Consider the following 16,003-nt stretch of genomic DNA (forward strand, 5'->3'; position numbering starts at 1 on the left):
CCGTAGAAGCATTGGTCTATAGGTAATACAAAATGTACAAAATAAATGTGCTGCAAAACAACCAGAATGTTTCATATACATATATAAATAAAAGTACAGGGCTCATCCGACAAGGCAGACGGACCTCCATTGAATTGAAATGTGATAAGTACCCTTTTAACCCCCCCTCCCCTCTTTATTTAACACATACCCCCCCCCTCTCCCATCCAGCGTCCTCAATACTGGAACATAAAAGGGTACACATTCTGTTTCTAAGGCATTTTGTACACTAGTTAATGAGAAACTCGAGTATTACTGTATTGTTTCCCTTTTTTTTTGTTTCTTTTTTTTTGTTTTTTGTTTTGTTTTCAGGTTAGGGGTGGTGGGGGTGGTGGGGGTGGGTGGTGGTAGGGAGGGGTGGGATCACTGTTTGAGCCACGGGTGAGCGGCAATGGATGCTTTACTGCGGTCGCCGTAGTCGTAGAGAAGCTCCTCGCCCTCGTCGATGTCTCTGGAGGCGACGAGGATGAGGTGCGGGACGCTGTTGATGTCGTGGAGTTTGGTTTGGCAGTTTCCGTTTTTGCTGTGGTTTATTAAGCGACCCATACGACCGGTCTCTTTAGTGGCGTCCACACTGGAAAACAAACACACAGAAACATCAGTATCAGTACTTATACTAGAAAATACTTCACATGCATCTAAAGGAAGAGATGATGGAAGGGAGGAAGAAAGAAGGAAAGGAGGAAGGAAGGAAGAAAGAAGGAAAGGAGGAAGGAAAGAAAGATGGAAGGAAGAAGGAAAGGAGGAAGGAAGGAAAGATGGAAAGACGGAAGAAAGGAAGGAAGGAAGGAAGGAAGGAAGGAAGGGAAGGAAGGAAGGAAGGAAGGGAAGGAAGAAAAGGAGGGAGGAACAAAGGAAGGGAAGGGAGGAGGAAAGGAAAGAAGGAAGGCAGGAAGGTTGGAAGGAAATTTTCAAGATGGCGCTGCCTAGATTCGAAACTATTGGCTTCCGAGCAGCAGTCCACAAACCAATGGGTGACGTCACGGATGTTACGTCCATTTCTTTTATACAGTCTATGATTAAACCACACTGGCTGTTACTACGGTGACCACGGGCGTCACCAAAGCAACCAGGAGCAGGTAAATCTTAAAAAAGGATGACAACTTTGAAAATATGTCACTATCGGCTATATCATGAAAATTGTCCCCCCCCAAAAAAAGCCATTGATATTTTTACGCTGTTAGAAGCTTTTCTGTAACTTAATATGACATCACTTTAAAAACTCACACACACACACACACACACTCACACACTCACACACTCACACACTCACACACTCACACACACTCACACACTCACACACTCACACACTCACACACTCACACACTCACACACACTCACACACACTCACACACACTCACACACACTCACACACTCACACACTCACACACTCACACACTCACACACTCACACACTCACACACTCACACACTCACACACTCATGCACATTTTAAGCTATTAAACTTATTAAACTTTAACTTTCAGAGTGATTTTTTTTTTTTGGCAATAATATTGGAAAAGTGTCAGTTTTAACAAGAATGAACTGAACTGATAAAAAAACTAAACTAAACCGGTTTCAGGTGCAAAGTTTCAGCCTCTATTTGTTAACTGTCAACATTTACCAGACAGTCTTTATTTAAGCCTTAAATCTTTGTTTGCGTTCCAGTTTTTGGTGATTAATAAACCTCTGTGTATTTATTTTACTCTATAGCAGGGGTGTCAAACATGCAGCCCGCGGGCCAGAACCGGCCCACTGGGGAGACCAATCTGGCCCACTTTCCTTCCTGTGTTCTTTTCCTTCCTTACATCTGTCCTTCCTTCCTACCTTCCTTTTTTCTTCCCTACCTTCCTTTTTTCCTTCCTTCCATCTGTCCTTCCTACCTTCCTTTTTCTTCCCTACCTTCCTTTTTTCCCTTCCTTCCTTCCTTCCGTCCTTCCTGCCTTCCTTTTTTCGTTCGTTCCTTCCTTTTTCTTCCCTACCTTCCTTCCTTCCTTTTTTCTTCCCTACCTTCCTTTATTCCTTCCTTTTTCTTCCCTACCTTCCTTCGTTCCTTCCTTTTTCTTCCCTACCTTCCTTTTTCTTCCCTACCTTCCTTTTTCTTCCCTACCTTCCTTCGTTCCTTCCTTTTTCTTCCCTACCTTCCTTTCTTCCTTCCTTCCTTCCTTCCTTTTTCTTCCTTCCCTACCTTCCTTCCTTCTTTTTTCTTCCCTACCTTCCTTTATTCCTTCCTTCTTTCTTCCCTACCTTCCCCTTTTCCTTCCTTCCTTCTTTCTTTCTTTCCTTCCTTCCGTCGGTCTGTCCGTCCTTTTGCCTATCTTTCCTTCCTTCCTTCCTTCTTTCCTTCCTTCCTTCCTTCCTTCCATCGTTTTAATGGTCCGGCCCACATAAGATCAAATTGGTCTGTATGTGGCCCTTGAATGAAAATGAGTTTGACACCTCTGCTCTATATTTTACCAGTAACTCATCAGCAGTGTGTTTGAATGGACCAGTATGGGGTTTATCGTACCAGTATGTTTTGCAGAGGTACTGGAAGTAGTACATGTAGCAGCCGGTGGCAGGGTTTAGAGCGTATTCGGCCTCCCTCTTTTTGGCGTCGGTGATCTGCAGCAGGTCTCCGTGATACTCCACCACGTACTCGCCTTTGTGGAAACAGCGGGTGGCAAACACTGCTCGGCCCTTTCCTTCTATATGCTGCACCTGCAAAAAATATGAGACGAAGGAGAGAAACACGGGTTAAAAAAAGTGTGTCTTAACCTTTGTGTCGTCCTCCCGGGTCAAATTGACCCCGTTTGTTTTCACTGTTCCTTCTTTCCTTCCTTCCTCCCTTCTTCTCTCTTTCTTTCCTCCCCATACCTTCCTCCCTTCCTTCTTTCCTCTGTCCTTCTTTCTTTCCTTTCTCCCTACCGCCTTCCTTCTTTCCTCCATCCCTCCTACCTTCCTCACTTCCTTTCTTCTTTCCTCCCTCCCTGCTTCCTCCCTCATTTCTTTCCTTCCTTCTTTCCTCCCATCCTCTCTTCTTCTTTTCCTTTCTCCCTCCCTCCTTCCTTCTTTCCTCCCTCCCTCCTACCTTTCTTCCTCCTTTCCTCCCCTCCTTCCTTCCTACTTTCCTCCCCTCCTTCCCTCCTTTCCTCCCTCCCTCCTTCCTTCCTTCCCTCCTCCCTCCGTTCCTTCCTCCCTTCCTTGACCTGAGGACAACAGGAGGGTTAAAACAGCAGTCAGGTGTTGTAATTATTCCTCCTGTTCATATTGACTATTAAAACATATAATTTAAATGTTGCTTTCAGTGTAAAGTGATGCATTTAAAAGTCTCTGATCAGCTTCTATTGAGCTTCAGCAGTGTGAGTTACTATAGTTATTATAGTTACTATGGTAACAGTGTGAGTTAGTCATATCAAGTGATATCTGACACATTTACAGTCTTTATAGCATCAGATTCCCTCTTAGTGTTTCCTGATGAGCTGTGGTGGAAGTATAGTAACAAAAAGACTTTGGTACTAAAAACACTGTAACGTTGAAACATAGAAGATGAAGATTTGACTCATTTGGACGACTGAAGCTTCAGATTAGCTTCAGAAGGAGGACTGTGGATTTAGTCCTCCATCACTTCCATTGTAAACATTATGAAGGATCTTCTAATGATCAGTGTAAGGGCCATTTGTCCAGAAAAAACTAATTAAACTTTAAACCAAACATATTGAAAAGGCCACTGTGGCACCATGGAGGATCTGGTTTAACGCTGGCAAAAGAAGTTGAATGTCCCTTCCAATCTTGCATTTTTGTTTGGATTTATTTGCTGAACAAACAAAAAACCAGATGCATGCTGGTCCTCAATGTGCCTACCTACTCAAATAAGCTCAAATTCCCACAGTGTTTAACCAATAACCAAAAAATAAACCAAAATACCTACTTATGCAAACCTAAAATATGCTAAACAAATAACCAACAAACAAAAAAATACTATTAAAAAATTACAGAACACTAAAGTTAATCAAACAAAGTTACTCATAATTAGAAACAAACAGCTCTTACAGTCAGTCTGAACAGGAGGAATGATTACAGCAAGAAAAAAACAGATTTCAATGTTTATTTAGGCTCCTGACTGTTGTTTTAAGACTTGCCCTTTAAGCCTACTTTGAGCCGTCTGCAGGGAGACGTTTCCATGGTAACCACAGTCAAACCTACTGAGGCCTGCATTATGTAAAGCATATGTATTAAAATGTTGTAATGTGCCTTATTGTTGCTTTATGAAACAGGCTGCAGATATTATTATTATTATTATCATTATTATTATTATTATCATTATAATAAATACCTCCATTCCTTCTTCTATCCCGTTTGTGATGAGGTCGTCTATCGCCTTCTTTTGTTCACACTGGAGACAAAAAGGAAACAAGCAGCAGATTAGATTTCTTTCTCTCTCTCACATAGACACAAAGTCCTAAGGTCACATCTGGTGAGAGCATGACATACACTCACATTCATCAACTACAAAAAAATGACTTCTGTCACCAAAAAGTATCCGATTACATCCACACTTTAAAATAAACTTAACATGTGTCAGATCAGAGTAACAGCTGCTCCGATTATATTCTGAATAGCTGACTAAACCAACATGACAAGGCTGCATATACTGATTAATTTCTGGATTAATAGGTTCATCGTTTGGTCTATAAAATATATAAAAAGAGTGAAAATGATGTTATAATTTCCAAGAGTCAAAGCTGATGTCGTCATATCTCTCAAAACCCCCAAATATAAATCAGTTTACTAAAGAAATGCATTAAATGATCATGTTTAAAAAGCTGAAACCTGCTAATATTCAGTGTTTTTATGTTAAAAAATGACAAAAAAAAAAAGATTATTTGGTTAATTTATTATTATTTAATTTGCAAAGTTACCCAGTGGACCAGATGGGACCCGTTGAAGAGCCGGTTCTGGCCCACGAGCCGCATGTTTGACCCCCCCACTCTACAATATGATAACAATGAAAACCCCCCCCGTCTTTTATAAATGTGTTGTAGCACATACTGTAACAGACATCATTTAAATACTTACTTTTATCTCCGTTTTACTTTTTCTCGAGCTTCGTCTTATTGGGAAGAAGTCGGTAACTTTTTGGTTTTGGAGGGTTTTCCCTAAACTGTGAAGGAAAAACACATTAATGACAACTTTATAACAAATTATAACACTATCATGATGTTAGATGAGGTTTAAATTCATTAAAATGTGACGAGCGTACAATCTGGGTGCGGACTTCTTGTCTTTGACCCTGTTGCGGACTCGACTCCTCTGCTGGCCGTGAGGAGCCCTCCTGTTGTTGGTCTGGTAGGCGGCGTGAGACAAGCTGTTGCCGAGCGGCTGGGGGAGTTCGGCGGAGGAGCAGAGGAAGGTCTGAGCTGAGCGGTGGAGCTGCGGAGGTGACGGCTGTTCATCTGACCAGCAGGGTGAACACTGGATGAAGCTGCTCTCCATCTCCGTGAAGTCAGACTGGGAGTCTTTCGTTGTAGTGTTGATGCTGTTTGTTCTCCTGCCTGAGAGAAAAGAAAAGGAAGAGTGAGACTTAAAAAGGACCAGTTCACAGTTTTTCATGTGTCTTAAATCAACAGTAAAGAGATTAAAGGAGCATTAAAACTGTTTTTTCCCTGCTGTAATTATTCCACACAACTTTTCTTTTTTAAACCAAAAGTTAGACTGAATGCTCCTGAAAATGTCAAATGGTGTAACCACAAAAGAATGATAAATATTAAATATTTTATCCACCTAAGAAGAAAGAAAGAAAAGAAAGAAAGAAAGAAAGAAATGAAGAAAGAGAGACAGAGAGACAGAGAGACAGAAAGACCGAAAGAAAGAACAAGAAGTAGGAGGAAAGAAAGAAAAGAAAAGAAGAAAATATTAAATATTTGATCCACCTACAGTGTATTTAAGTGGACTTATATTAATAATTACTTCATTTAACCCTCCTGTTGTCCTCGAGTCAACGAAGGAAGGGAGGAAAGGAGGGTGGAAGGATGGGAGGAAGATGAAAGGATGTAAGGAAGGAAAGGAGGAAGGAAAGGAGAAAGAATGAAGGAAAGGAGGGAGGAAGGAAGGAAGGTAGGAGGGAGGGGAGGAAAAAGAGAGAAGGAGGGAGGGAGGGAGGAAGAAAGGGGGATGGAAGAAGGAAAGAAGGAAGGGAGGAAAGAGAGAGGGAGGGAGGGGGGAAAGGACAGAAGGACAGAAGGAAGGAAGAATGAAGGAAAGGAGGGAGGAAGGAAGGGAGGAAAGGAAAGAAGAAGCCTCATGCCCATATAAGTAGAATCTCTGTTGCACTGTGTAGCATGCACCTGAAATTTTCAAGATGGCGCTGCCTAGATTCTAAACTATTGGCTTCCGAGCAGCAGTCCACAAACCAACGGGTGACGTCATGGATGTTACGTCCATTTGTTTTATACAGTCTATGGAAGGACCCCACCCACCCAGCTAATGGCCTGTTTGCCCCCCCTCCCTCCCCCTCAGCCAGAAGGCTGCGGAGCATCAAAGTCAGCAGAACGAGGCTTAACAGCTTCTTTCCAGACGCTGTGAAGCTGATAAACTCTACTTCACTATAGCTGAACCTCAGTGAGCAGCCGCTGCTTTGGACACATGCTGCTATATCCAGTTATTTTAATAGATAGGAGGTTGTTTTTTATTTATCACTGTCACTTTATTATGCTGCTGGGACCCTTCTGTTACACAATAAAATGAACCTTCTATGTTTCAGCGTTACAGTGTTTTTAGTATCAAAGTCTTTTTGTTACTATACTTCCACCACAGCTCATCAGGAAACACTAAGAGGGAATCTGATGCTATAAAAGACTGTAAATGTGTCAGATATTACTTGATATGACTAACTCACACTGTTACCATAGTAACTATAATAACTATAGTAACTCACAATGATGAAGCTCAATAGAAGCTGATCAGAGACTTTAAATGCATCACTTTACTCTGAAAGCAACATTTAAATTATATGTTTTAACAGTCAGTATGAACAGGAGGAATGATTACAACACCTGACTGCTGTTTTAACCCTCCTGTTTACCTCGAGTCAAGGAAGGAAGAGAGGAAGAAGGAAGGAAAGGAGGGAGAGAGGAAGGAGGAAAGGAAGGAAGGAAAGGAAGGAGGGAGGAAGAAGGAAGGAAGGTAGGAGGGAGGGAGGAAAGAAGACGGAAGGAAAGGAGGGAGGAAGGAAGGAGGGAAGGGAGGAAAGGAAGGAGGAAGAAGGAAGGAGGGAAGGAGGGAAGGAGGGAAGGAAGGAAAGGAAGAAAGGAGGGAGGAAGGAAGGAAGGAAGGAAGGAAGGAAAGGACAGAGGAAAGAAAGTAAGGAGGAAGAAGGAAGGAAGGTAGGAGGGAGGGAGGAAAGGAGGAAGGAGGGAAGGAAGGAGGGAGGGAGAAAAGAAAAGAAGCAGGGAGGGAGGAAGGAAAGGACAGAGGAAAGAAGGAAGGGAGGAAGGTATGGGGAGGAAAAAAAGAGAGAAGGAGGGAGGGAGGGAGGGAGGGAGGAAGGAGGGAAGGAAGGAAGGAAAAGAAGAAGGGCGGAAGGAAGGAGGGAAGAAAGGAGGGAGGGAGAAAGGAAGAGAAGAAGGGAGGAAGGAAGAAAAGGGCAGAGGAAAGAAGGAAGGGAGGAAGGTATGGGGGAGGAAAGAAAGGAAGAGAAGAAGGGAGGAAGGAAGGAAAGGGCAGAGGAAAGAAGGAAGGGAGGAAAGAAAGGAGTAAGGAGGGAGGAAAAGAGGAAGGAAGTAAGGAGGGAAGGAAGGAAGGAAGGAAAGAAGGAACTCAGACTGATGAAGCTCAATATAATCTACTTTTAAATGTGGATTATTTGGCACTAAATGAACTTTATGAGGAGAACAAACTGTGAGGGTGCAGAATATGAACAGTATGTGAAGCTTAGAGTCGTTACCTCTTATAAAAACACAGCTCCACTTCCTGTTAATCTTAATAAGCCGACTTCAAATACTAACAAAGCTGCTGTGAATGGAAACGCCTCCTCTTTTCAAATTTGCACTTCATGTGGACTTAAACCTGCTAATGACGTGTTTACTCTTCTGTGGATTATTTACACACAACAGAGACACACACACACACACACACAGACACAGACACACACACACACACGTACCTTCTCCCGGCCTCAGAGAGTCATTTTTCTGGGAGAACACCGGAGAGCACCTGTCGTCCTGCGTCAGTTTGATGGTCTTGTCATCGTGAACAGGTGATATGGACTTGGTGCGGCTTAAGACAGTGACTGAGTGGCTGTTGTATACGATTTCCTGTGAAGGCAGAGAGAGAAAAAAAACTTAAGTTAAAGGCATGTTGGTAGAGCTGCACGCTTCAAGTATGAAATAAAGACAGAGCGACAGAACATTGTGACACAAGAAACTTAAGAAAAACACATGAATTAAGAAATAAAAAGTTATGAATCCTCTGCAGCACTACTCAATACGCCACACTAGAGCTGAGCAATTAATCGAAAAATAATGGAAATCAACATTTAGAAACTCTAATCAGCTTAACCTTGCTCATGTCAATTAATAGTGTAGTTCACTGTTGCCATGACAGCAAAGGTTGCATATCTTTAAAGGCATTTGAAAACTTGTCTCCAGTGATGATTTTAACCCAGACCATGATCTTTAACCACAGCGTAACAGCTTAAAACATCTTTATTTTGACTCCCTAAAGATCCTCATGTGTGAGGGCAGCAGTGTAAAATACTAAACTAGAGAAAGTGTGAAAATATATAATTGTTCATCAAGGGTGGAGATAATCGTTCATTAATCGTAATCGAGGTTAAAAGTTCAATTAATTGTGATTTTGATTTTTGCCATCATCGCCCAGCCCTACGCCACACTGAACAAACCCTCTCAGATCTGTCTGATAGAGAGTGAGCGTTATCATTCAAATGCCCGCTTCACTTCACACCCGCAGTGTTTAAAAGCAGAGAAAACTGATTTTTCACAATTTTGAGGCCAACTTTTTTTGTAATCATTCAAATTTAGCAGCGTGGTAACCAACACACTTTTCTGTCAAACTAAGAAGACACATTTGTTATTACTTTACACAGACTTAAACATTTTATTTTTTTATGAGTGAGTCCCTATTTTGTGTGCATGTAGTTTTAGAGTCGGCCACTTCAAGAAATGCAGCAACGCACCAACAAAAGCAGAGAAGAAGAAGAAGAAGAAGCTATTAGTACAGATAAACCATTTTCCTCTTGAATAAAGAGCTAAACTATGTCACTTATTATGTTATTGTCTGTTTTCATGTGTTTGTAAAGTGTCCTGGAGCACATTATTATTATTATTAGTAGTAGTAGTTGTAATAAATATGGATGTGAACAAAGTAGATTTCTAATGTTAGAGAGTTTCCTCTTTTGTGAGGAAGGAAACACATTGAACACCAGAGTAACACTGAATGTCAACACATCTTGCTGCAATTCATTTTCCAATAATTATTATTTTGAACAAAACTATGAGAAATATTCAGTTTACGGTCATATCTGATGAAGAAAAACTGAAAATCCTCACGTTGGAGCCACTTGAACCAGACAGTGTTTCACCTTTATGATTCAACAAACTACTAATCAAGTAATAAAAAAGTGTCCATTAATACAGAATAATATAATATACTGAGATTTCTCCTTCAGCTTTTGGATTCCTTTCAGTTTTTAATGAGTATTAGAGAAGCCACAGATGACCTGAAGCATTTATTGGTGATCACAGATAAAATTAAAGATGTGTTAAATAAATAAATATATTAAAATCTTTCCCGTCTTTGTCTCACTGCTGCTCGTGTGTTTGAGTTTTATCTTTTGACATTTATATAAACATTATTATGCTTCATTACTGATGTCCATAATCTAATTTTCATGAGGTGAAATCCACCTTTAATCGCAGACTATAAAGTGATGAATGTGGGTCGCACATCAGCATAGAGTTTTAAATTTAGAAATATAAAATTAGATCAAACACTTCTGAACCAAAATAACCTTAAAAGCAGTTTCAGGCTGGTTTCATTTCACACAAAACAACATTAAGGTCTAATAAAATCCTTTTCATAATCTCTGTCAGACTGTTACATTATTTATTTTATCTATTAACCCTCCTGTTGTCCTCAAGTCAAGGAAGGAAGGGAGGAAGAAGGAAGGAGAGAGAAAGGAAAAGAGGAAGGAAGGAAAGAAAGAAAGACAGAGGAAAGAAGGAAGGGAGGAAGGAGGGAAGGAAAGAAGGAGGGAGGGAGGGAGGAAGGAAGGACAGAAGGAAGGGAGGAAGAAGGAAGGAATGAAGGAAAGAAGGGAAGAGAGGAAGGAAGGAGGTAAGGAAAGAAGGAGGGAGGGAGGAAGGAAGGACATAAAGAAGGGAGGAAGAAGGAAGGAAAGGAGGGAGGGAGGAAGGCAAGAAGGAAGGAAAGAAAGAAAGACAGAGGAAAGAAGGAAGGGAGGAAGGAGAGAAGGAGAAAGGAAAAGAAGAAGGAAGGAAGGAAAGAAGGAGGGAGGAAGGAAGGAAGGAAGGAAGGATGGAGGAAAGAAGGAAGGATGGATGGTAGGAGGGAAGGAGGAAAGAAGGAAGGGACAAGGAAAAGAGAAAGGGAGCAAGGAAGGAAAGAAGGACAGAAGGAAGGAAGAAAGGGGGAGGGAGGGAGGAAGGAAAGAAGGAACAGTCAAAACAGACGGGGTCAATTTGACCCGGGAGGACGACAGGAGGGTTAAATATATAAGAGTGGAGACAGAGACATGTGGACTCCAGTCATTCATTTCTGCTTGAATACTGATTGAAATGATTAATCAATTATTAATTATTTGCAGATTAACTTTCATTCTATAAAAATCAACTAATAATTGGAGCTCTACTTTTAGTTATCTTTAATCAACACCGCAAGATATTCAGTTTACTGTCACATATGATGAAAAAAAACAGCAAAAAGTCACATTAGAGAAGCTGAAATCAAAGAATAGTTGGCTTTTTTGCTTTAATAATGACTCAAAATGAATAATTAATCATCTAAATTATTGGTGAATCATTCTCTGTTGATTGATTAATGCTTGATTAACTCTTGTTTTGTCTTTCTAATCTGTCTAAAACTTCAAGATATTTAATTTACACTATCATAGACAACATAGAAACACTGAAAATCATCACATTTGAGAGACTGAAACTAAACACTAGTTAGCTTTTTACTTGAATTATGACTAAAATGATAAATGTTCAAAATAGTTTGATTAATGTTCTTTTAATTTATTGACTCACTGTTGCAGCTTTTATTAAGTGCTTGTTTTTTCTATTTAAAAGAGTCTTTGGCATTTTTCTTAATCGACTTAAAAAAAAAAAAAAAAATCTTATCCCATGTTTCGATCGTGACTGTCCATTTTTCAGTAGTCACATGTCACTTTGTCCCACTACCAAAACAACCATGTCGTCACAACCCTAAATTTCACCATATGTTTCAAAAGACACCAGACAGCTCATGGTTAGTTAGAACAGTTCTGAACAGCGGTGCAGACATGAAAACTATTTACTATAATAAAACTCATAAAAGTTCGTTTAATTGCAGAAAATGGGTTTCTGAAGGTTACACGCTGACTATTTAGACTTTTCAACACACTTACTTTAAAAATGATGAAACCTATCTGCTCCACATGCAGACATGAGGGGGGGGGGGGGGGGGGGTAGATATACTTCCTGATCATAAATACAGGGGTGTGGCTGAAATCTGTCTCAGTCCACACACTAAAATGTTCAGTTTCAGTAATGACGTCAAAACTGAGGACATCATTTTTTTTTTTACATAATATTTCCTGAATTACAAATTAAATGTAAAATATATGTTGTTGTTGTTTTTTTGGACTTTACTTTCAAATATATCAAAAAGATCTACTGAGAAACTACACATGGAAAAATTGGCTTAGTGTTAGGGAAAGCCACCTCTCAATAGAAAGTAATGAGGATTTTTATATAAACTTCCTGTTATCTCAAATATTATTTTGGGTTTCAATAGATACTAGCAGGATCTTTGTTAACATGTAAGATTTATTAACTTAAATAATTTTTAATTTGTTTTTGTTTTTTTTGGGGGGGGGGGGGGGACAGCAGTTTGCACTAATTCAGTAGAATGACCCATAAGTATAACAATTATGCATTATTATTATTATTATTATTATTATTATATATCTTTCACAGGTTTGATGCCAGTCATGTGTGGTGTGGGAGGGGCTGATGTGGGGAGGAGACCACGCTGGATCCACACACACACACACACACACACACACAGAGAGAGAGAGAGAGAGCGAGAGAGACACACACATTCAGTCCCTTTAACACACACACACACACACACACACACACACACACACACACACCTCCAGTCCCTTTAACACGCACACACACACACACACACACACACACACACACACACACACACACACAGTCCCTTTAACTAAAACACACAGACACACACACCTCCAGTCCCTTTAACACACACTCAGTCCCTTTAACACACACACACACACACACACACACACACACACACACACACACACACACACACACACACACACACACACACACACACACACACACACACCTCCGGTCCCTTATACAGACACACACACCTCCAGTCCCTTTAACACACCCACCCACACACACACTCAGTCCCTTTAACTAACACACACACACACACACACACACACACAGGCCCATTGACTCCACAGCCACACAGTCTGAATCCAAAATAACACACACATACACACCCCTCTTCTAAACTTTTAAACCCTGCTATAGACGCATTAATCCATCTGTTTTGAGCTCTAATGTGAGTAAACACAGTTATTATGTCTCCATGCAGCAGCAGCAGCACATGCATGCATCCTCCATCACTAGCTACATGTTAGCTGCAGACACTCTGCCAAACAAGGAGGCTCTCATTTCATTTCAAGCCACTGTCACCAAACTACAACCACCAAACATGACTAAAAAGCAACACTAACATTCACGACACGCCCTCACATAAAGAAGAGTCTTGGTTTGTCTCTAAAAAAAGGGAGTAATAACCCACTTTAAAGCTAAGTTAACCCCCCTGCTGTTGAACTTACCCCGTTCATGTCCGACTTGTTTTCGTGGCTCTTCTCTTCACTCTCCTTCTTTTTAGGGGGCGGGGGGTTAAAATGTTTGATTTTTTTAAATGAAGTCTCCAGCCAGTTCAGAGTTAAACTCCCCTGCCCTGTCCTGCAGACACCGAGGCTCCTTCCACGATGGTTGTGAGCCCGTCTGTTGTGTTTTTAAAGTGCCAGCAGCTCAACCACAGCTCCGCTCCGCCATTTTTCAGCATGTAAATGAAGGAGAGCGAGGTGCAGCGATGTCGCCCCCTGCAGGCCGCCAGAGGAACTGCATGGGGTTAAAGGACAGGTGCATAGTTTTAAAAGAGTCATAAAACATTATCAAGTGTCCATATGAACAGTAAAAGGGGTTTTTCATTGCTGTAATCATTCCTCTTGTTCATACTGACTGATTAAAAGATCTTTTTCAAATGTGCTTTGAATGGAAACAGTGATTTAAAAGTAGATGTGAAGCTTCTATCCAGCTTCAGCAGTGTGAGTTAGTCATATCAAGTGATATCTGACACATTTACAGTCTTTTATAGCATCAAATTCCCTCTTAGTGTTTCCCTGTTGAGCTGTGGAGGAAGTATAGTAACAAAAAGAGGGACTTTACTAGACTAGGACTAAAAAAGACCATCAACATTTCCCAGAGCTCAAGTTGACACATTTAAATGAAATCCACAATCAAAAGATATTCGTTTAAATATCACACAAGCTCATAGAAGAAGAAGAAAAGCTTCAAACTGAACCTGGAGACAAGAAAAGGACTAAAAACTATTAATGTATCTGTAAAATGTTGCTTATTAATGTCCTGATAAATCATTTAATCTTTATGTGTTTGTATCTTTATCTTCCTCTACTTGCATTTTAACTGTGTATAGACCAACTAAATGCATTTAAAAATCTCTGATCAGCTTCTATTGAGCTTCATCAGTGTGAGTTAGTCATATCAAGTGATATCTGACACATTTACAGTCTTTTATAGCATCAGATTCCCTCTTAGTGTTTCCTGTTGAGCTGTGGTGGAAGTATAGTAACAAAAAGACTTTGCTACTAAAAACACTGTAACGTTGAAATATTAGCTTCAGATCAACTTTTAAATACTTTTTAAATACATTACGAACAGGAGGAATGATTACAGCAAGAAAAGCTTTGTCTATGTACTTACTATTGACTTAGGAAAGACTAGGAAAATAACTGCTAGGGTCTGTCTCAAAACAATATTTGACAAAGATAATTAGTGCTGTGACTATTTCCTGTTTTTCTGTGTTATGCATGACAGTAAACGTAATATCTTTGGATGTTTGACTCTTAATCAGACAAAACAGGACGTCTAAAGAGGTTGCATCTTCTTTTTTTGTCTATTGGCAATGAAAATCCTGTCCTTTGACTCATCAGTGAATTGACTAATTGTTGCAGATCTGTTTAAAATCTGGTTATAACTTCTCTTTTTACTTTCCAAACTTTCCAGGAGTCCTGAAGATACAGAAATGACTGAGCAGAAATGATGCCTTAGTTACATTTTGCAGGTTTAAATATTAAACGTCCAACTTAAACATCGTCTGTTACTCTCTCACTCACACCCATTTTTGTGCAAGTGACTTTTGGTTCCTTGGCTGATAGAGACACTCACTGTGCATATAGCAACTGTAGCTTCAGGAACTTCACATGCCTCACATGACTTCTTAGCTACTATTTAACAGAAGGCATGTCGGACACCCAGAAGTAAAGTAGGAGATTGTCTTGTTTGATAAGACTATTTGAGCTGTATCACACCTCACATCAACATGGGTGTATGGGGATGTTTGTGCTGTAGAATTAGGAAGGTTTGTGGAGATAAAGGAGTAACATAAATGCAGCAAAATACAGATAAATCCTGGAGAAAAATTTGCAAGATAAAAGCAACTTGGGAGATTTATTTTCCAACAAGACATCAGACTCCAGAACTAACGCTGAAGCTGCACAAGAATAACTCTGAAACAATGATTTTACATCCTGCAGAAGCCAAATAATGGTCCAATCTAGTCCAGAATCAGTGGCAGGAAACTGCTGTTCGCTCACTGTTATTATAAGGCTTGACAGAGTTTGATCGGTTTTGGCCCATAAGAAAAAGAAAAAACTGGAGTGTTCATAAATGCAGAGCTGAGACCAGACTTAAGGTTTTTATAGGTTCATTTTTTGCCCCCATGTTGACAAAAGTATTTTTTTTCTGTTGATCAATTTAATAAAAAAAACTTTAATCTTTAATTCAATCCACTTCAACAGGCACAGAAAGTAGTTTTACTTATTTATAATGCAAAATTCAAGTATAATTTCTAACTTTAAGAATATACACACAGTTAAAAATCATATGGAACAGCTCTTCTCCAGTACACCATGCTTTATTCACCAAATGATATATTATTATATATGACATCATTAGACTATTAATAGTGAAGCATCAGTGTTAGAGCAGCATGTTACTGTTGTAGCTAGTATAATAAGTAAATCTGTGAAGCGCTGTGTCAAAGCAGACATTACAGCAAAATAGTAGCTACTACAGTACACTTGGTGGTGGTTAATGGGGGATCCAAATAAATACATAAATTAGGTAAAGTTCTTGAGGAAACATACTTTTCCACCACTGATGTTCTTGCACACAGTATGAAATGTAGTGAAGTGGAAGTATAAAGTATAGTAAGTACTCAAGTTAAGTACATGTAGCTCATAACTGTACTTAAATACCAGTTGATTGTATTATCTCAGTGACTGTATACACATTTTTAGTCGCACTACTATGATTTGTTTTTTTTAAAGCAGTATGAAATGTTTTACTGACTATTTAGATGCCTAATGGGGGGTCCAAATAAATA

The 16,003-nt window shown here is 39.9% G+C and overlaps 1 protein-coding gene across 1 annotated transcript; it reads right to left on the minus strand.

Annotated features, from left to right (window-relative positions):
- Window positions 1-388: 388 nt before the first annotated feature.
- Window positions 389-13,364, minus strand: kmt5aa (lysine methyltransferase 5Aa). The gene is made up of 7 exons (XM_053340637.1): window positions 13,146-13,364; window positions 8,181-8,331; window positions 5,280-5,571; window positions 5,096-5,180; window positions 4,353-4,412; window positions 2,547-2,737; window positions 389-613 (listed from the first exon to the last, which is right to left on the minus strand). Exons 1-7 carry the CDS (start codon window positions 13,152-13,154, stop codon window positions 403-405), a joined length of 999 nt encoding a protein of 332 aa, XP_053196612.1. The 5' UTR covers window positions 13,155-13,364; the 3' UTR covers window positions 389-402.
- Between the last annotated feature and the right edge of the window lie 2,639 nt (window positions 13,365-16,003).

Source organism: Scomber japonicus, chromosome 19, assembly GCF_027409825.1.
Source record: "Scomber japonicus isolate fScoJap1 chromosome 19, fScoJap1.pri, whole genome shotgun sequence".
Lineage (NCBI taxonomy): Eukaryota > Metazoa > Chordata > Actinopteri > Scombriformes > Scombridae > Scomber > Scomber japonicus.